This window comes from Nyctibius grandis, chromosome Z (genome assembly GCF_013368605.1).
Source record: "Nyctibius grandis isolate bNycGra1 chromosome Z, bNycGra1.pri, whole genome shotgun sequence".
Taxonomy (NCBI): domain Eukaryota; kingdom Metazoa; phylum Chordata; class Aves; order Nyctibiiformes; family Nyctibiidae; genus Nyctibius; species Nyctibius grandis.
This window is the reverse complement of record NC_090695.1, coordinates 13,612,142-13,634,419: the sequence shown is the minus strand read 5'-3', so window position 1 is coordinate 13,634,419 and position 22,278 is coordinate 13,612,142. Positions and strand designations below refer to the sequence as shown.

The following is a 22,278-nucleotide window of genomic DNA, read 5'->3' as shown; positions in this document are numbered from 1 at the left end:
ACCTTGCTGTTTTTTTGAACTATTTCTTAAGCAGGAATTCTCAGTGTTTCTTGAGGCTCTGTGCTGGTTTTCTAAATTTCCCTATGTTTGAAGACATGATTCATCAAGTCACTATTATTTCTGTGCTATCTATCAGGAAACTCACAGATTATTTTCTGTTGCCTCCAGCAGCTATGGAAGTTATTGCTACCCAGTGGGCTCGTGATCCAATCATATGTTGGGCCAGTTGCCCCAAGAAAAAGGCTAGAAATTGTGGACAAGATTGTCGGGAGTAACCAAGGGTCAAACATCTGGCTGCTCTCTGAACATGCTACTCCTGAGCAAATAATAAAGAGCAAATAACAGATTAAATTAATTTGGCTTCTCTTCTACTTGTTTTCATCTATAAGCTGTTAGCAAAAATTTACTATTTGCTCAAAAAACAAAAAAATGCCATTAAGTTCCAGACAGCATAAAGGTCAGAAGGTCCTTTCAGTCAGTGTGGTGGCAACCTTTCCCTCCAACACAGCTGCCTCCAGGAGAGGGAGTCTCCAAGGGAAAGCATGCTGCTCCCATTCTGGCTTAATCCTCATTGCCAGCACCACGGAAAGCAAAGCTTTTCCAGCTGAGGGTAGGGTTTATGTGAGGAAGCTACAGGTACAAACATGATGACCAAGAGAGGTGCTTTATCTGGTAGGTATTTATTGATAGTAAGAAATAAAATCTGTCGCTTAAAAAGCATACAGACTTCCTGCTGATAGTACTGCACTTGCTTGATCATCCACTTGCTATCCAGCCCTTTGTCCTTGTTTGCATCTGAGAACAGTCAGAAGGGATCGGACTGCCAGGACAGGTACCTGAACGGACTTGCAAGGTACACCATATGTGAGCAAAGACGTTACTGCCTGATAACATGCTTAGCTGTGTAAGAAAAGAGTGTGAGAGACTTTTTCTGTTTAGAAGCAGTCTTAGGACATTGTTCAAAGGTATCTCCATCGGGACTGCACGCAGAGTGTCTCCTTTTCTGTGAAGATACGCTTTCCCTAATAGCTGCCTTTGAGAATGTTTTGCTGTGGTGGAAGGCCTCTATGTGCAATGGTCTGTAAGCAAACTGGTCTTGGCACAAACATAAATGCATGTGACAAATGCAACTAAATTACCTGCACTTACAAATGTAGGTCATGATGATAGTTATGACAAAGTAAAATGGTGATTTTTCATGACGTGGGGCTGTGTATGAGAAGCTGCAAGCATATAAGTCTTCTCATTACTTTAAGCTGGCTTTACTATTAATGCACATTGTTTTGACCTTTAAGAGCTTCAGGCTCAATGACAGGTTCAATGCTGTGCATACTGTTTGCTCAACTGAATAAGGCACAGTAGGAAGAAGCGACTTTATTAAATGAGAAGAATCATACCTCTTACTCTGTAAAGCCTATTTTTTTTTGCAGTCTAAATCTACATGGTGCTTGCATATGTTTGCGTGGCTTTAAGAAAAATGTATTTACAATGTCAGACACTGTAATCCATCACTATAAATGCTACTTTGCCAATTGCACTTCAGCAATATTTTTAATTTCTGATGGAAATGTGAAGTAAACTTGCCAGTACTAAGTCTGGGGCCTAAGCAAGAGCCCTGTCACGAGCGGTAGTGGCAAGTGCCGCTCTGCCTAAAGAAGAGCCTCGGGCCCTGGTTCAGAGCCGACCAGAGCTGATGCACACGGTCTCATCAGCTGCAGCGGACTTCACAGCAGAGTTTATATTTAGTAGAGCAAGGTTCGAAGTACGTCCTGCCCAAGAGTTGACACATTTTGACAGATCCCATGGCAACAAGCAAAATGAACCGTAACAGATCTTATTTGCTCTGTACGTCACAGGGCCTTATGCTGACAAGGGTGACAGTCTCCCCCTGGCATTGGAGCCGCCCAGCCTCGCACTCAGTCATGGTCCGACGGGCAGCAGAGCCGCTCACTTCAGCACAGATCTGGATGCCTCCCTCCTTGCACAGCCCATCTTCGTCACAAACACAGCTGTTGGATTGTGCTAAGCAAAAGCACAGAGGAAAAACACTCAGGATGGCATCCAACTCAACAAAGAACAGACTAAAATGTTTACAGCAAAACTGTAGCATTGACAGCAATTTTCTGGAGGGTGCTCAGTGCAAGAAAGACATGGAGCTGTTGGAGCAGGTCCAGAGGAGGGTCACAAAAATGATCAGAGGGCTGGAGCACCTCTCCTATGAAGACAGGCTGAGAGAGTTGGGCTTGTTCAGTCTGGAGAAGAGAAGGCTCTAGGGAGCCTTCCAGTCTTGTTCAGTCTGGAGAAGAGAAGGCTCCGGCAGCCTTCCAGTACCTGAAGGGGCCTACAGAAAAGCTGGAGAGGGACATTTTACAAGGGCATGTAGTGATAGGACAAGGGGGAACTGTTTTGAACTGAAAGAGGGTAGATTTAGATTAGGTATTGGAAAGAAATTCTTTACTGTGAGGGTGGTGAGACACTGGAACAGGTTGCCCAGAGAGGTGGCAGATGCCCCATCCCTGGAAACGTTCACGGTCAGGTTGGACGGGGCTTTGAGCAACGTGATCTAGTTAAAGATGTCCCTGTTCACTGCAGAGGGCTTGGACTAGGTGACCTTCAACAGTCCCTTCCAACCCAAACCATTCTATAATTCTATGATTCATTTCCTAACCAGAAGTAATATTAGCTGATATCCAGATTCAGTGGAAAAAACACAAGTAGAAATGAGTGGTGCACTGTTGGGGCTTCCTCTGCTTGGAGAGGCTGATTGTGTGTGTGTGAAAAGCTTGCTTAAGGTGACTGACATACTGCTCTCAAAGCCTTCTCTGATGTTACTGCTTGAACAGATTTGTGTACCCACTGCTCCAGATAACATGTAAGATGAGAGGTCTGTCGTTGGACAGTAACAAACTGATCATGCAGACCTTTAAAACTGGTAGCTTTATTTACATAAAGGCTGTTTCACTAAGATCAAAGAATCTACTCCTACAAATAAATGTGCGTAGTTGTATCAGTGACAACAGCTAAAAAATCAGATAAGAAGAAGGTCCCATCTGAGATTTATTTTTCATAGCTGTGTCTTTGTTTTGGTATTATATGGGGGCTTTTTGCCTGTATTTTTCTCTGCTGAAGCTCCAGCCAGTTTTGATTATCTTTTTTTGTTATTATTTTTGTCTATTCAACCCTGTTAGACAAAATATATTAACTCCTATCAAGTAATCGTTTTTATTTTCAAAATACATCAACAACTGTGCTTTATCTGGGGCACCTCTAAAATCCTAATTTGTTTCTTTATCCTATCATTTCTAGCAACCCTCCATTAAACGCAATGTAGTGTAGGACATTCAGGGAAATTAGATCGAGGAATTGGAAAACTTCCACTGCAGACAGATTGCTAAAGACTGGGACTGTTTCCTCTGAGGGAAGAGACATTCACCTTTGATCATAATATGATAAACTGGGGATAGGCAGTGAAGTACAAACAGAAGTAAGTGGCTTTCCTAGATAGTATAAAATAAGACATTCAATACTTTGTCACAAGATACTGCTAGGGAGACTGCTCAGCAAATTTCAGGAAAGGATTAGCTATTCCTATGGACAGTAAGAACTCTTAAAATTACTGTGTTAAGGAATTTAAAACAGGTGGATATAGTGAAAAAAGAGTAGGGCAAGGATTTTGCCGAAAACTTCCAGAGGACCAACAGAGTAACCCACTTAATAGGGACTAGGAATAAGCTTTTCTTGTAGATAGTGCATTTTGTTACAAAATCCTGCGGGGTTTTCTTTTACATGGTTGGAGCTTCCTGCCATGTTTGGAAAACAAAGACTGGGCTGATGGTTTGAACCAGCTTAGCAGAGCCTGGTGCTTCTGGGAGAGTCTGAAGATACCATACCAGGACAGACATACAGCTAATGTGTAACCGGGGATAAAGATTTCATTTTGGTCATATAAATAATTTTGCTTACAGTTGTGAAGAACCTCTTACCATCACACTTTTCCCATGAACGGCATGATCCACACGATATTTCAGCTGCTTGATGTACTTTGCAGTTTTCCGCATTAGTAAGAGAATATTTTCTGCCCATGCACTCCAAGGCATGCATTTTGCAAACAGTTAAAGGTGTATTTCTCTTGGTTCTTTGATCTGTAGTACAGGTGTCCAGGGAAGGTCTGAAAAGAAAAGAAGGGATCACGCTATTTAAATGTGTTTTATCTTGGTACCTCTTCAAAAGTGTTGAAGGAATGGAAAACATTCAGAGTGCAGTTCCAGTTCCCCCATTCATTGAAGTACATCCTAAAAGTGCAGGAAGGGAACTTGAGACATAGACATGTGAATAATTCAGGTTCCTCCTTTTTCCACAGGATGCTGCACCGCAGCAGAGCCAGTATCTGTCCCCTCTGAAGGACCAGGATATTACTGGGTATTTGCCATTGACCTCAGTAGCAGTGAGAGCAAGATTTTAGTTAAAAAGAGTTCAGATCTCAATTATTCTCTAATATATTACACATGCATGCACCTAAGTACATACACCGGAAACATATCATATACGTATGAAATATACACACACGCACATATATTAAAATATTTTATAAGTATTTCTTAATTATAATACATTAGAACATACTTAAAGATCTTTTCTCTGCTTTAGCAATTTTGCAGCTCTGGTGCCCAAGATGGTTCCCTGGCTCTAAGTGATGAGGATAGATGTAGTCTAAGGCATCATGTCATGAGGGACAAATTTGTGCCTCTGCATTCTTACCTCATATTCCAGGTTTGACCACTGAAACGTAGTTTATGATGTTTTAAACTAATGAAGAAAAACAAGAAACAGTTTATAGTTCCAAGAACTGACATGTATGTGAAAATACCTCCAGCCCCTTGGGTTTCATGTGGAAGGTCAGTCTTACTCAGAAGAACTTGTCTTACAAGGAGCAGCTGAAGGAGCGGGGGTTGTTTAGCCTGGAGAAAAGGAGGATCTTATGGCTCTCTACAACTACCTGAAAGGAGGTTGTAGCCAAGTGGATGTCGGTCTCTTCTCCCAGGTAACAAGTGATAGGACGAGAGGAAATGGCCTCAAGTAGTGCCAGGGGAGGTTTAGATTGGATATCAGGAAAAATTTCTTCATGGAAAGGGTTATCAAACATTGGAACAGGCTGCCCAGGGAAGTGGTGGAATCACCGTTTTAAAAGGTGATTTTATTAAGTATTTAAAAGACATGTTGATGTGGTGCTTAGGGACATGGTTTAGTGGTGGACTTGGCAGTGCTAGGTTAACGGTTGGACTTGGTGATCTTAAAGGTCCTTTCCAGACAAAATGATTCTATGATTCTACTTTACCCCTCACCAGCCTGTTGTGAGGTTCTTGTGCTGTCCCAGGAAGTCTTGGTTGCTAGTCTCTTGGAAACTGAAAGGATGTAGGATGGGTCTGAAACCATGGTGCTCCTGAATTCCCAAGTGAACTCTTGTTCCCAGCTCTCTCCTGAGCAGAGGCTGCTGCAGAAAGTCACTGCCACAGCAAAACAAGCCAAGTTACTTCTGCTCTCTGAGGAAGGACCAAGGTCTGCTTACATGCTTACTCCTACAGCCTTAACAGGCTGGCAGATTAGTCTGCTTTGACAGCTGATGATATATCCTTCTATTATTAGATGTGTTATTTCAAGACAGAGTGAAAAGATGGCACCAGGTAACAGAGATGATTGTTATCTATCTTCCTGCCATTTTGAACATAATTATAAAAAATGGAAACAGGCAAGCAGTAGATTAATTATAACTGAAATCTGAATGTATAACTGACTGTAATTAATTTAACTTCCAAGGTTATTGTGACTCTGCCCAAGGCCTTCCCTGGCATTGTGGATTCCCCTTGTCTTCTATGTAACTAACCTCAACACACCCACAAACCAGAGAAGGAGTTGTTGACTCTCTTTAATGAGTATTGAGACAAAAAGAGTAGGACCAGATTATTTTAAATATTTAGGCATTTAAGGACAGGAATAGAGTCTTACAAACCTGGCATAAACCTTACAAACAGGAATAGAGTTGCTACAAACCTGGCACTTATTTTTGCATGCAAGACAACGGCCTAAGATCCTAGGGAAGTGTCCAGTGGGTCTACAAAAACCTGAAATAAGATCACCAATTTTAATTTTGAGATGTTAAAAGTATGCTAATTTTGGCTTAGAACCAGAGTCACCATGCAGGGCACTTTTGAATTATGTGGCTGACGGAAAGTACACTTACTCCACTGAGAAGTTCTGCTACCTTGAAATAACTTGAGACAACTTAAAAATTTCTTTTGCCTACTACACAAGGATCAGACAAATTTGGTCTGTTATCCTAGAGTTTCCAAACTGCTCAGCTCCTGCTGTGGCATAAACCTGGCCAGATTTCGTATCCAGAGCTCATACTCACTATGATGAATATATAGGAGACTTCATCCAGTCTATGAAAACCAGCCCAGATGTTGAAGTGCTGAGCTCTGGCACATCTGGCCATCAGCGCCAGGTAGTCTCAGGTGTCTTCTTATTGTTCCTCTGTTTTGGTTCTGTTACCTCCATGTTTAGCAAAGAACTGAGAGAGTTACTCATTTCCTTACATTTCTCCTGCATTGCTTATTGCAGAATATAGGCTTAGATCAAACATAAAAAAATAAACTCTGGTCTGCAAGTTATGAGGTCAGGAAAGGTGATGTGACTGGTCAGTGCAAACTGCTGTGTAAATGGGAGATTAGATTATTGTGCCTTTCATAACTCTCCAGTGTCTCAGTAGGGAAAAGAAATCTGCTTTATTTCACTAGTTAACTGCTTTGATGGTTTATGTCTCAAGAGCTTCTGTTCTAACTTTTCCTCAGTCTTCTAAATCTTCAAAATACCATGTTATCGTTTTCTATCTGTCTCACAGATCAAGTGGAGCTGAAATTATCACTTCACCTTCTGTCATCCAACCAAATTCCATCACTGCTAAAACCCACTGACAGCTCTGACAAGGCAGGTAAGTGATGAACAGGACATTGATTGAGCTGTAAAGCAAACAAAGCACAATGCCTCCTTCTCATATGAGTAAAGCTTTCTCATCTGTCATGGACTGAAGACTTAATTGGCCTTGAATAAAGTGAGAAAGTCATTGCCAAATTCAGCCTGAACTTACCCACACTCATAGGGCATTTTGCACACACATTGTGACTGATGCACTTTCTCCCATGGCTGACATTTAGGCTCTGTCACTTCTGGCTTCACACTGGGCACTGAAGTAGAAGAACACAGACAGTGCTATTAAGGGTCATGAAAACAAGGGCTGTTAAAGGTCTACTCTGAAATTATCCTATCAGTTGAGCTTAAAAGGCATTGAATTATACAACCATGTCATAAAATCACATCCTGCATGTTTGATAAAAGTATCATCTACTGCATGGAAGTAATCAACACTATGAAAAAGATATGATACACATTGCAAAGTTACTGTTCAGTAATGTATGCATGTGTCATGAGTCAGATGGAAAGAGACTGGTACTATGTTCAAGCTTAAACATTCACCTCATTTCTGCGGCAGCTGTCTGTTTCTGCTAAACTTAGCAGTGCTGAATCATAGCTGGCAACAGCTTTATCATTAGGTTTCAGAGTTACTGGCTTCACTACTGTCACTAGAAAACCTGAGGCTCCAAAGTCCTATGTAGAAATGTAAACCTGAATATCTTTATACACTGATAGTAATGAAAACTACAAGTTCTGTCATCAGTCCTCAATCTGCTCTAACTTTAAAAATAAAAGCAATAGTGATGCTGGGGGAATTTTTATGGTTGTGCATGTACTATTCTTTGAGTGCAGAGTTGTATTCCAAGCTTGAAAATGAAATAGGCCTTTGATAAACATTCCTCTGGAGATTTCTGTATCAAGTAATGGCAAGACTTTGCTAAATCTGTATGGACACACTTTCTGAGAAAGCTTTATCCTGATTTGTTTTTTAGATTAGGTGTCTGTAGTTTCCTACTTTAACATAAAACTTAAATACCCCTGAACATTGTTGCTTTTTTTAAAAAAAATTTTAAATCACTCCCTTTTGGATTAAGATTTGAAGGCAAAACAGACAGGCAGAAATTGCCAGAGAAGGTAAAAAAGAGGTTGCAGTGCATTGCAAAACAGAGAGTAGGCATAACCCTGTCTTCCTGCAGAGGGGAAATTTCCACCAAAAATCACTGCATTATCTCCACACCTGGGGCTGTTGGTTGTATAGTTGACTGTTACCAACACTATTGCTAACTAAATACCCTCACCCAAACGTATGTGTGCCACTGTGTCTGTGTATACATATCTTCTTGATTTTTACCCTTATTTCATATTCTTTGTTTTTTTAACTGTTGTTCTAATTGTTATTCTAATCTAATTGTTGTTCCTCAGGTCAGGCAACCTCAAGCAGCAGTTGGCTGATAAGGAGAGGACAGACATGAAATATAGGAGACATGCCTAGTCTGGTACAGCAGTGACTGTTGTCCCCAAGCAAGGGTCTCCTCAGGGATATGAGAACATGTGGGACCTCGGGTGAGGATGTGACTGGCCTGAGGCAGGAAGCTGCTTGGATGTCTGTATGTCACTGACTGGCATCACAGGAGTGCACAAGAGAAAGCCTTGTCCACCTTCCACAGCTGAAAAAGATGACTTACTCAGAGCTGCTGTATCTATAGCCTGTTTCCCTCTCTGCCAGTGCCTCCCAGTATCAACCCAGAGCTTAAACAGGTGTTACCATCAACTTGAAGCATCATTTCCCCCTTGCTTCCAGTTCCTGGAGATTTATTCCATGTCAGCTGTGTGACTGTCAGATGAGCAAAAGGAGTCATCTAGCCCTGTCCTTCTCTGCCATGAGAGGCTGTGGTGCACTGGACAGCTTCCAGATAGAAAAGCCATATCTCTAAGGTGCAGCTCACATGGTGGTGGTGTTACACAACATGAGTGGAAAGTGAAGTATACTTGGGTAGCAGAATAGGCAGCATACATCCTAGGCAATCTCTTAAAATATTGTTAGTGACAATACTTGATAGCAATAGGGGAGTGGGAAGCAAAACGCCATAAGGAAACCTCAGAAGAAATGTTGTTTGCATCTTGTTTGAACAGCCCACAGAAAACACACACTCAGGTTTCTATGCTTACTGCTGGTGATATAAGAAGTATGGCTTCTCTGTCACTATTATCAGCTATAGTTCTGTGTATATCTTGTCTATATCAGCCATAGCCTGTCCAGGAAAGAAACTCCTGCATTGCATTTGGAGGACTGCAAAGGCTTACCTTGTCTCTTGCACTGGATAGTCTTCATATCAGGAGACCACTTGAGACTGGGCTCACACAAAACAGAGCGTGCCCCTTCTAAGTGCATGCCATGTGGACAGGACAGAGTTATTCTCTCACCGATCTCATACACAGGTTTCCATGGCTCTCCTTGCAAACCCCCATCCAGGACGGGCAGGAGACAAGCGGTTTCTAAGGATTGAAACATTTGAGAGAGCCACAGTAAATCAGTGGACTGCAGAAAGCAGTCACATATTTTATCTTCTCTTAAATTCCTTAAAAAATGGAATGGTAAGATTAGCTGATTTTCCTGTAGAAACATGTCAGTCATGTTGGCACAGGATATTAACTCATCACACCAGCCAAAGGTGCAATACCAAGGACAGAGTGACAGTATCTTCTACTACCTGCAGGTCCAGCCCTAGATTGAAGAGGGCTTCTCTGTTCTTAGGACCCAAGCTTCAATCAAGGGTTCATACTAGAGAGTAACATCCTAGTAGAGAGAGGTCATACATAGAGGACCCTGGGAGACAATGTACTGATACACAAAGAGATGACATTTAAACAGTGTAGACTAGCATTTGTGGGCAGTCAGTCCTGTTTGGAAGGAGGAAAGGATGGTGTTGAACAACAGGTCTGATTTTTCCCAAGTCTGTCTGATCACACTTAAAGTTGACTCACAAATAAAATGTACAGGGAAAAAAAGAAACCCTAATGGTAACTGCCTGGGTTAGAGGAAAAGACTGAATTGGGGAGATCAGCCAAGATGTAAAGTGATTGTTGGAGTTGTGTTCTTATGACAAGGTGGTTATTTGAGAACTTTGGTGTTGCCCGGTGCTTCCCACTGGACCTTTTCCTCAGTTATCTTTAGACATAGGCTCATCCCCTCAGTTCTTGGATATAGCCACAGGACTGAATTAAGCAACAAAGCTTGTTTCCACAGGAAGTAATTCCTGGACTGGAATTTAGTCTTTGTCACTTCCAGCATTCCATAAACCCAGACTTTATGGCATGTTTCTATTTCAGTATTACAATATCTGGATTGAAAATAAAAGTCAAATTAGATCTGATTATTTCTAGGAAACTGACAAATGCAGCTGTGTAGTTTTCCCCCGTTGTCCCTAGAAAGCAGACATTCAGATACATTTCACTGGAATTCAGGAATGGAGTTGTATTTCAAAATAAGAATCAGTTAGACATACCCTGGCAATATCTGTCTCCAACTTGCCACTGTAAATTACTGCCGCACTTAGCCACAGGATCCCCAACAAGAGAATATCCATGTCTGCAAGCATAAACAACGCTTTTCCCAACAGGGTATGAGTTTTCAGCATTCTGAAAGAAAAGAAAAAGCTGAAATTTTGGATATACAATCTAAGAACCACCAGCAGTGGTGAACTCCCTTTAGTTCTGGGTGCAGTAGCTGAGGACAGTTAGAAGTATTAATGTCACTGATGAGAGTGTCTGGAATACTGGGGACAATTCTGGTTATCAGTAGTCAGTAAATGTGATCAAAATGGAGACAATGATGCACATAAGTTGGTAGAATACAGAATATTCAGGCTATCTTAACTTAGCAAAGGGAGGGTTAGAGTTGAAAGTACCCTGTGACAAGGGTCTGGCAGTGGTACATCAGTGATGGAATAGTGCTCTCCTGCCAGTGTATAAACTGACTCCAAATATGGTGCTTATCAAGCATTAGAGGGGGAACATAAGCTCTTGAACAGCCTTCCGGGCAAAACAGTGGAGAGTATACGGCTTTGCTAGTTCTTAGGATGGCATGTTATCAGCTTGCTAAAGTTTAATGGGATATGGTCACTCAGAAGAGCTGGGCTTGAGGACATGGGTCTTTTCTCATTTTATATCCCACTCTGTTCTAAGGAGAGATCTTACGAAAAACTGAGACTGCTCCACAAATTGCAGGGTTTTACCTTTAGTTTGTGAACCAAAAATATCAATATGGGAGACAATTATCAATAACCAAAAAAAAATAGTCAATGGCAAAAAAAAAGGAGTACAAAACTTTGGATCTTGCCTCAGGTTGCAGTTGTGCAGAGACAACTAATGGATTTTGAACTAATCCTTTTATCTATTTATTGAGCAAAAAGACTCTAGACAGCCTCATAGCATGGAGAAGGCATAATCCATTCCTCCAAGGGAGGAATTTGGTCTCCCTTGTTAAATAGGCTTAAGTTACAGTTAACCAAATACCTTGCCAGTTCATAGTTTCACCAGGGAACAAGAAAGTGCAATGGTGAGTTACGGGGTGTAGAGTGAAGATCCCTAAAATCTGTTTATAATTTTGCTATGGACTTGCTGGATGATCTTGGACAGTTTACTTTCTGTGCTGTTTTTTGTCTAGCTTCCTGTGGTTTAATATATAATCCATGTGGCTCAGAAAATTTTTAATATGTGTATAGGGTAAAGGACAAGTAGACTACTTTTCTTTGTAGGTACCATGGTCCAGAAAAGCAAAGACTTTGTTCTGGTTTTGGGGGTGGGGCTTTTTTGGTTTTCTTCTAGTAAGAAGTCTTGGCTAATGTCATGTAAACTTCAGCCAGGGAGAAATGCTGAGAAAGCTGCTATACAGTAGCTCTGATACTAAGCTTACCAAGATAAATAGAAATTTGCAAGTGAATATCTGTATTAACTGTAATAGAGACACTGCAGGTAGGGATGGGACAGGTAACAGAGTAATAGAAATAACTTACTTGAACAAATCCATTTTCCAAGAGAGGAGGAGGTGAACAGAATGCTGTAGGAGTTATGGATAGATCAAAACAGTGTGGTTCAATCAAGCTATGAAGCAAAAAGTACAATTTAGTTTGAATTTAGTGTCCCTTCCTTTCAAAATTCTACACATCTCAGTGAAGTGCATTTTCAAGATTATTATGCATTCCATTTACATCACAATTATACTTAAACAAGGCACTGCCAGGCTATCTGAGAGAGTGCTAAATAGAATGGTGTCAAGTTTACTGGCTTTTACCCCATTTTCTACTCTTACCTTGTGTCAGACTCACAGCTTCTGATTTTCATTTTATTTCAGCTTAAATCTGAAAGCTCAGTAAGTGATCTTCTTCCTGAACTCAACTGCTTATGCACCTTTCTGAAATAATTTTTTAAATCTTCCTGTAGTCATGCTCCAAAGGCTTTTTTTCTGCTTACCGAAAATGCTGCAACTCTTCATCTTCGCATGGTCTGCTTTCACGCTGCTCTCCTGTGCAGGCCTTCCCACCCCCACGTGGGGAGGGGTTGTTGCAGGTTCGACTCCTTGATTTCCTTCCCCCTGAACAAGGACTCCAGGAAGACCAGCAGCTCCAGTGTCCATCAACAACACCTATGCAACATTTGGGAATATTTCACATTAAACCACTTTGCAGGTGGTTTAAAGGCACAGGCTGTTCAAAGCTAGTAATGGTCCAAACTGTGCCCTTGCAGAGAATTCCAGATAGCAATGATCTAATCTTTCACCTTTTCCAAACTTGCCTTTTACATAAGTATAATTCCACAGAGTGTGTATGTTATCAGAGTCTGAGAGAACATAAAAATAGCTACCAGCTACAACTAATTACAAAATTAAGAAATGACCCTCCCCATTCTGCATGTCTGCAGAGATATCTGACCCAAGCAGCCACTGCACTTCAGCCACTCATACAGGTTGCGCAGGGGGACAGACTCTGGAAGCAGGAGAGCACACTTTGTCACTTTTAAACTCTCACGAGTTTAAAGACTGCTGACCTGGCTGATCTTGCACAAGAGTTCCCAGCTCACAAGCTGCTCCGAAGGTGTAAGGCTTGCAGTAACACACACACTGAGTTCCTTCCACAGCAGCCTCACCACCATTCTGGCAAGGCTGACACTTGCAGGGATCATTTTCAGCCATATATTCTTCAATGGCTTGTTTTAGGTAATGCTTTTTGACTGAGGAGCAGGGTACTTCCTTTACCAGCTCATATAATGGTGTTAGCTACACACAGTAGAGAAACATTTATATTAAATAGTTATAATTGGGATATAAGAGTTTATAGCCACATTTTGTCATGTAAAATAATTTGTGATATACGGTCCTGCACATGGGAGTTGACAAATGCTCTAATTTGCTATCTATCTCGTTAAAATCTTATGTTAATATTTAATACTAGCCTTTTTCTGAAAAGTTATCTCTGCTTAACAGCATCCCTTAAAGCTAGTGGTAGATTAGTCATGTTTAAACATATTTGAGGTATGAGATTACAGTTGAGATAAAAGTGTAACACAGAGCACCAATGCACAGTAACCTGAATTTTCATCCAGCTATTCTCAGCCTAAAAAGCTGGATGTTTAAACAACTCATTATGGTATTTCACTGAGCAGTGACTGAAGGTAACAATAAGTGAAAACATTTTGCATTTCTGTTGCCTATTTTATGGTATTCTGTGCTTTACATTTAATTGAAAGCTTCCTGACAGAAATCTTTGGGGTTTACACCATTCTTCAGTATGTGGGCAGTTCCCAAAAGGGACTTAGACAAGGTAGCAATGAATATGGCCATGCCCAACTTTGAAGTGTCTGCCTTCCAGAATTCCGTTATGCTAAGCTTCTGGGTGCAGAAAGAAGGAGGAGGGATAAAAGGGATACACAGAAGTTGGCAAGGTGGGTGGAATCCACACAGACCTGCCAATATGCATTTCAGGAAAGGGGCTATCTCAAATCTGGGCTTTCTCCAACGCTAGGGCGACCCTCTATTCTTAAGCAGAACTCCACTGAAGTCACTGAAGGCTGGTAAGATTGTAAGTATTGACCTGCCAAAGGACTTAGATTTGTGATGCAGCTGATCACATTAGCTTCAGGGCATTTTCTTCCTGTGAGCTTTTATTTTCTTTTTTATAAAGTGCAAAAATCTGAAAACAAAATGATTGCAGACTACAGCCTGATTAATCACCATCTATAGCTTAATCATTTCTTGAGGTGGTATCATCTGCTCATCTCTGCTTCAGGAAAAGTGCCTTACCTTTTGTTTAATTACTCTGGGATAGTCTGTCACTGATCTGGCCCAAAAGGAGTACCTCTGACTGTTCCCAGCAGGATTATTCAGCTCTAGATAACTAAGGCCAGCAACAGCACCTGGGCTTCCTCCTTCTATGTAGGGGTCTCCTTTAATCTTATTACCACTGCTTCCTGTAGATTCAGGATGGGAAATACAGAAATTGCTATAGTTACAATGGAAATAGAAAAAATACATGCAAAAACTATGCTAGTAAGTAGTGAAAGGACTCATTAGTGCAGGTCAACCACCTGTGCCTGGATCAAGAGCTCCTACATTAATAATATATAAGAAGTATCTTGTTTTGCAAGTGTCTTGACAGCCCTGACTTAGGGTGTCCAGAGAAGTACTAGTTACTGAGAAAGCATTAGCAATGATTGATGAGTGTTGGAGAGCCTTTTAACCCAGGCACTTGGTGTCTGGGTTCAGCATGTTAAGACAGAGTTCACCAAAGCTATCAACACCTGCTCCTCATTGTGACAGCTATTTAGGAGGAGATGAAAGATGGAGATGTGACAACTGTATGAGTCACAGTAGAACATTTACCTGAAGAAGTCTGTAGCAGTTCATCCAGTTTGGAGCACTTTACTTTCTTCTTTTTCACAATGAATGCATTCCAGCCTGATGTGGTGCACTCATACATGTCTGTTATGCTCATACCTGCAGACAGTCGATGCATTAACAATACCGTACACAGAAAGTGTGTTGGATTCATTTCCAAATATCCCATTGACTTGAGATGTCATAAAGTACTATGCCTAAGTTAGAAGGCAACTAACTAACCTGTCTGTGGGAAGGTCCACGTGTTGTTAAAGCCTGTGGACTGAGGCTGAGAGATGGGAGGTGTTATCTGGAAAAAGTTTATTTTCTCAGCAATCCCTAATCCTACAGCACTGCTCCCCACTGAGTACCATCATAGCTGTCACTCTGGTGTTTGCTCTGTTTGTAATTTATTCTGCTTTACAGAGTTTTACCCGACCTTCAACTCCAAGTAACTTTTAAGCTTTAACATTATTTGAGATTTAGATTGGCATCAGAATTCAAGTTTAGCCTGATAAGGTCCTGAACCAACTATAAAATCTTTGTTACCCAGAGCACTGCAGGTCACAGGTGTGGATCTAGAACTAAACGTTGTAGTTTGAGCACTTTTTCTAATCTTTTTTTTTGCCCCTGAAGAGAATGTGGTGACTAGTAGAAGTCTCTTACCTGATTTAAGATATTAACTGGGAGAACATGCAAATAAATTTTTATTCTTGTTTATTCACTTTGTTTCTTGTAACAAATACTCTAGTACTTTACCTTCTGCTTTCATTTTGTCAGTATCCATATAAAAAATGACTTTGTAATGTCCTCCTAGAGATCCAGAGCGCAAGAAATGAGTCCCAAAATGTTCAACAAGTCTTCGGTAGACATTGTACTCATAGATGACTGGAAGGTTGGCCAGTTCCTTCCAGAAGGGCTCCGCAAGAGTGAGAAAGTCTGGGCGGTTGTTAATAAACTGAGCAACTTCCACACTGTTCTCAACAACCATCAGCTGCTTACTCTGGGGGAAGGAAAAGACATCAGTCATGCTCCATGTCACTGTCAGGGTGGTTCCTACCAGACAGATGACATGCACGTTATATTGGCTATTACCCAACAGCTTTACAGAGCTGTCAGATATGTCTAAGCAACTCGGTGAACGCAAAAAGAATACCCTGAAGCTAGGAAATATCTTTTGGACTCTTATTTATAATTGCTGCAACATCTTTCTTTTCCTCCTGTGTACCTGAAAGCTAGCATAAAGACAAATAAGAAAGGAAAATATCACTCTTCAAAGCTAATGATGGTTTCCAACACCAGAAGCTTGGCAGGAGCAGGTTAACAAGCCTTGTCTGAAAGCAAATCAGAGGCACCAGAGGGGTCTTCTTTGCACCCTGTTTTGTCTAGAAGAACCTTTCTTTGTAAGCGGCTCTAGCCATTTTGAGGATGCTTCTGAATTACAAAATCCTATATGCCTATACAATATTCTTCACCTCAGCCTCTCAAAGTTGCTTTTGAACTTCGTTATACTGAAGTCTTAAAATATGCCATTGTTCATGTGGCAAAATGAGCTTGTCCTCTGTCAGCTTGGGGGTGATAAAATGTATAAATTTGTTACTTGATTTTATTTGCCATAAGATAGAGGTTATACTTCATAGTTGAGAGTTACTCTCAAATTATTTATCTAATGCTCCTTTTTACATAAGTCAATGGCATAAGCACTGTGACCTCCTGGCTGTTTAAGACTCAGCATCTCTCTCTTAATGGAGTTCTACTAGTGATAAATGTATTATAAAATAAATTATCTTTAATAACAGAATTATTTCAATTTTTTCACTCCAAGATACTGACAGAGGTAATAATAGAGAAAAAAAGGGCAGTAAATCATTAGAAGAAAACAGAAAAGATTAATCAATGATGAGAAGAAGCCAGTGTTTTTCTTTCTCAAATAGTGAGGAAAACAGCTAGTAAATAAATAAATTACTAATAAAGAGGTAAGATGGAGAAAGTAGAAACAGCAGCCAACCCTTCCTTCTTAATTGATAACCAAACCAAAATCTCTTTGTAAAGGTTTTCTGGGATTTTTTCTGCCATGCACCTCGTGCCAAAAATATCCGGATAAAATATATATTTGCATCTCACTGTAAAAGCACATTAAAAAAATGATGAAAATGTTTAGGCAAAAGACTAAGCCACAGTGACAACTTATACATACCTTTTGACTGTGCTGCAGAATTTTATTCTGTGAATAACTGTGTCCACTGTTTGATTTTTCATACCTCTCTGTGTGCTTCATATAAGACCAGCTGCTGTTGAAAAACTCATAACTGAAATAATTCTGAATTTTAACCTAGAAGATGAAAGATAGAATTCTGTATAAGGAGATTTATGAAGGATGTTAAAAGTGATAACTTATAGAGTAAAGAAAGTCCTTCCTGGTGCAAAAAATCCAAAGTATTTTTCAGACTGAATCCATTTCAGATTTCATAAAAAGTACTGAACACTATTGGAAAAGTATTACATATATCATAGAATAATAGAATCACAGAACGGTTTGGGTTGGAAGGGACCTTAAAGATCATCTAGTTCCAATCCCCCTGCCACGAGCAGCGACACCTTTCCACTAGACCAGGTTGCTCAAAGCCCCATCCATCCTGGCCTTGAACACTGACAGAGAGGGGGCATCCACAGCTTCTCTGGGCAACCTGTCCCAGTGTATATATTTATATATATATAAAAATATATATATATTTATATATTTGTATATTTATGTTATGAAGTAAAGGATTGCTTGGCATGCTTTTGATAAACATGAGACAAAGCAAACCTCTGAGACAGTGACTTCAAAGAAAGCATATCTCTGGAAGATCTCCACAAAGCACCCCAAAGCCTTGTGCACATAACATTTCTTAGGGTGATTCAGGCCACTCCTCTAAGGAGATGGCTTTACACTCAATCTAACTGTGAGAGAATTAGAAATCACACCCAAGGAATTACATTTTTTTCCCTTTCATTTTAGCAAGATATACACCAGTTTATATTTCAAAACAATAAGCAACTGCAGAGAGGGAACAGGTGTCATTCAGCTGCGTTTAGGGAAACGTACCTGCCAAGAATCCTACAAGCTTTGCATCATTCTCCCAGTTTTAATCATGACTCTAAATACAAAGCTGTGCTTAATGGAAACATACCTGGAAAGTATAAGCAAGAACGCTTTCACTCAGCCTGTAGTATTCTCTCCCATCGCCGCTAAAGACCTTTCTGCATTGTCCTCCAAAACTTTTTGTATGAATGACTCTTCCCCTAGTCTCACCAGTAATGGCATCAAAGCTATGAGAATAAAAACATGAACGATCACTAAGACAGAGAGGTAGCAAATGATTTTACAGGAGGCAAAAATTACAGAGCCATTACGACTGAATGCTGTATCTGCAGATTAAGATCATAAGCTGATTTATGGAAGAAAAGGAGATATTGGCTGATAGACTTCTACATCTGCAGAGCTGCAGCATGCATAGCATGTTACAATACGGAAAGCAAAGTGTTGCTCTTGATTTGTCAACAAACATGAACACATATAAAGATCTCTTAACATTAAGACATTCATATCTATCACAACTGATTTTATTGTTTTATTGTTCCAGCAATTAATGCAACACAGAAACCACAGGGCATCCATTCCAAAATGGGTTTTTTGTATTATATCTGAATTATATTGCATACCAAATGATACATCTATGCTAAAGAAACTTAAGATAATTATTTTGCTAGGTTGCAGATGGGATGTATAAACAGAAATCCATATGGATCCACAGTACTAAATGCAACAGCAATGAACAAAAAGAGTGAACATTGCCGGCTCATTTTGCCCATGCTGATGATCACGTGTTATTGGTTGACATTTCATTTCATATCTTAAAAGATGTTTTTCAATAGCAGGAATGAAAGATAAAAAGCTTTATTCTGTGCTTCAGATCAAAGGGCCTGTACATCCTGGATGCACTGAGCCCCTGGCCTGATGGAGGCCATTGTACTGAAGCCTTTTGCATATGGGACATGTTACCATAGGCCAAGGAAGATTATCTGTACAGCCAGAGCTTGTAAGTACAACAAAAATGTAAATGCATTTGGCACCAGTAGTACTGAGCCTGGCACAGAACATTACCCTGTTCCTGTAAGCTCTGAATTCGGAGGTGTTTTATCAATATCACATACAGTCGTCTTCTCCTCACATCGATCTTCATCTGCACCATCTTCCTCACAATCCTGATCTCCATTGCACACAAGAGATTTGCTAATGCACTGACCTAAATCAGAACAAAAATGCACAGAGAAAGAAGTGTTTGTTCATTTAAAAATAAATCACCTAAAATCAAAGCAAAAGTCCCACTTATCTACTACATTAATTAGCTTGTTCACTCCCACAACGATCAGCTGGTGCCCAGGAAGGCTTGTGAAATAACAGTAAATGTAGACATAAAGAAATAACATATAGTACACTTGAGGGAACCACAGCCATTCAAGGCTTACGATATATTAATAAAACCGTTGAATTCTAGATTTATTTCCTGAGCTTTCATCCTTTCCTGATTCATCCTAATTCATCCTTTGTGATTAACTGTGATTATCTCTTTGGTAGCACCGAAACATGTTTATCAAGTTCCTCTGTGATAATTGTCTACCTATTGAGATAATGTGCTTTTTTGTGAAGGTAACGGAAGCTGCTTGGATATGAGGACTGTTTTAGGGAGCATTAGTTTCCATGACCAAGGTGATTTCCAGGATGTTTGTATATAGCGTAGAACGGCTTCAAACAGTCACATCTAAGGTTGCATTCTCTAATTACCTTCTCGTAATGAAAAAAACTGTACTCCAGGCCAAATTAGTAGGGCAGAATAACTTAGAGAGGCTACCAGGGCTAAAGCTCTGCAACACTCCAGATGAAATTAAAAACATGTGTAGTCAAGGCTGGAAAAAAGGAAACATCCTCCTAAATTAATTTTTTCTGTAGATCAAGCGTTCTGCAAAGCCATTGCCCATCTACTAAAGTTCGAAGATAACAAGGTTATTTTCTTAACTTTATGACCATAAAATGGATGGTACCTGAGAAACACCTGAACCGATCACCACAGCCATCTCCTGTTGGGCATCCCCTTGTGGGGGTGCATGGTCTTGTTTCAAAGGCATCCCCAGAGCAGGCGTTTCCTCCATACTGGCCATAAACTGCTACTGTCCGTCTCCGAATCTGAATGCAAATCAAGGGAGATCTTAGAAAAAAGAAATGCAAAGCAGAAATAGTTTACTAGTATCAAGACAACGCTACCACTCTACCGCTGTAAGGAAATGAGACATTCACTATATTTTCTGAGAACAATCACGCTTGGTATTACCACAATGTTGTAGCTCTCAAGTTAATAGAAAGACAACTATTTTATCTATAAGGTGTTTAGACTGATGTGTAACCTTGGCTGGTTTGTTCAAAAATCTAATGTGTAACTGAAACCAAGAGAAAGCTGCTGACAAATTTCAGTTTTGTTTTACATTTTGAATAGGACCAATGATGCCTGATATGAATTTGCTAAAGTTCTTCAAAGTAAACAATGTCACTAAGGAAGATGATAAAATCTAACATCAAGTGGGCCACTTTTTGCTTCTAAAAAGAGTAAGTACTGTCTCATGACGCATCTTTAATTTTGACTAATCCCTCCCTAATTGATGCAACATCAAAGTAAATGAGAAGGAAAATCAAAAGCGTCTTGCACATCAACACAGTTGCACTGTAAAAATCATCAACTTGTCTTCATTGAGGATAATGCTTTGCAACTAAGTTTTCTTTCCTTGAGACGTGACTCCACTAATGAAAAATCAACGGAATTGGTACAAACCAGCATCAGCGGAGGGAATGTCTCCATTTACCGAACGTTCAATTGAGCTTTTCGGATCGATTGCCAAAATAAAAAATGCACAAGTTACTTTACAACATGAATATCACAGCTTTGAAAGGCAACATATTGGGGACAGACTGGAGGGTTTCCCTTCTGAATTCTTTGTTCTTCAACCTTCTTGTTCTGCTGGGGCTTTTGTCTGACACCTGATTTGGGGTTTTAAAGATACAGAGGCTCATTAATTACTGGGAAAAAAGCATATGCTTATGAAGTCATGAGTACAGAAAAGGTGTGTCTGTCTATACCTGTTTTTGAGTACACCCATCGCACTCGGACCAAGGGCCAAAAGAATTCCAGTGGCAATGGACTGGAGGGGAAGGGCTGCTCCAGTAGTATTTTTGGCATTATAAAAAAAAAAAAAGAGAGAGGAAAATCATCAGTGATTTCCATCCACAAGCATTAGTGCAAAACATTCCTAAACTGCAAAGCAGGCCTTCAATAGCAATTAGGAGTATGATCAGGCTCCCTCTAAAACCACTTGGATTTGCTTTTCATGTGTAAGAACGAAATCAGTCCCAGCTTGGGCTTTCTGGTCACTGAAAGAAAGAAACCAGATATATTCATCCAGCCTGAAGATCAGCAAGGACTTTGTGCAGCCGTAATACAAGCTTCAAAGACCAGCTTCACGTTGCAAAGCAGGGAGAGGCCAGACCGCACCTGGAGATGGGCAGGGAGCTGCCAGAGGCCGTGTGTGCCATGGCGTGCAGCAGACCTTCCCACAGCAGCTCTCAAACAGCCCGTGTGCCAACGGCAGGCACTGAAGGTGCTACCTGTCCCCAGCATCGGGGCTGGCTTGGGGTAAGCTGTGCTGCATTTCACAGATGTGCATCGCTGTGGCTCACACCACCACTGTCTGCTCTTTTCCCGAGGGGCTGCTGAGTCCTCTGGGCACAGGTGAGATACCATAATGCCTCACTCTTGTCACTGCTGATGGCAGTGGCAGTGCTGGCACCAGTGTCTCCTCTCCCAGGAAAGATATCTGAAGACGCCTTTGTTGTCTGGTAAATTATACATGCCTAGGCTTCAACATGTAATTTACTACAGAAATATTCACCTGGAAAAAATGGAAAAGAAGCCTGAAACTTCCAGCAACAGAAAAATTCCCAGCACCTGAAAAAAGAGGAGCAAAAGCAAACTTACTTTGCTTTTCTGCTTTTTCTGTTAGCTCATGCAGCTGTTTAATTTTCTGCAATCTTTACACTAGTCAGAGTAAGAAATAAAGGAGAGCGTCACACCGATTTTCTTCAGCTTTGTTGTGCAAGCTGTTGTTTTTTTAGCTTTCTTCTTTCTTGCAATACTGCCCAATTACATTTTCAGCTAAGTATTTCTCCATGTAAATATTTCATTGCACTTGCCATATTCGCTTCATCAGTACAAATCATGTAAGCAATTGTCTTACCTTCATGTTAGATGAAATAGTCAGATATCCAGCAATTGCCAGGGAAAATGCACTTCCACTCAATTCAGCAGCCAAAGGAGTCAGTCAGTCTGTCTGCTACTGTACGTCTCTTC

The 22,278-nt window shown here is 40.5% G+C and overlaps 1 protein-coding gene across 1 annotated transcript; it reads right to left on the bottom strand.

Moving 5' to 3' along the window:
- Positions 1 to 668: 668 nt before the first annotated feature.
- Positions 669 to 22,278, bottom strand: C7 (complement C7). The gene is made up of 18 exons (XM_068423129.1): positions 22,166 to 22,278; positions 21,821 to 21,876; positions 21,012 to 21,087; positions 19,925 to 20,066; positions 18,987 to 19,128; positions 18,013 to 18,151; positions 17,037 to 17,171; positions 15,599 to 15,842; positions 14,846 to 14,959; positions 14,267 to 14,433; positions 13,015 to 13,243; positions 12,442 to 12,613; positions 11,985 to 12,072; positions 10,476 to 10,608; positions 9,274 to 9,465; positions 7,145 to 7,241; positions 3,984 to 4,168; positions 669 to 2,022 (listed from the first exon to the last, which is right to left on the bottom strand). The coding sequence occupies exons 1-18, from the start codon at positions 22,169 to 22,171 to the stop codon at positions 1,835 to 1,837; spliced, it is 2,505 nt and encodes an 834-aa protein (XP_068279230.1). The 5' UTR covers positions 22,172 to 22,278; the 3' UTR covers positions 669 to 1,834.

What these genes read in the sequence shown, in the direction of transcription:
- C7 (XM_068423129.1), bottom strand. An exon ending in TGGAAAATGGATTTGTTCAA is followed by an intron (nt 10,609 to 11,984) that starts GTAAGTTATTTC and finishes CTTTTCTTTCAG; the next exon opens with AATGCTGAAAACTCATACCC. An exon ending in AAAATGCCCTATGAGTGTGG is followed by an intron (nt 4,169 to 7,144) that starts GTAAGTTCAGGC and finishes TTTTCTTTTCAG; the next exon opens with ACCTTCCCTGGACACCTGTA.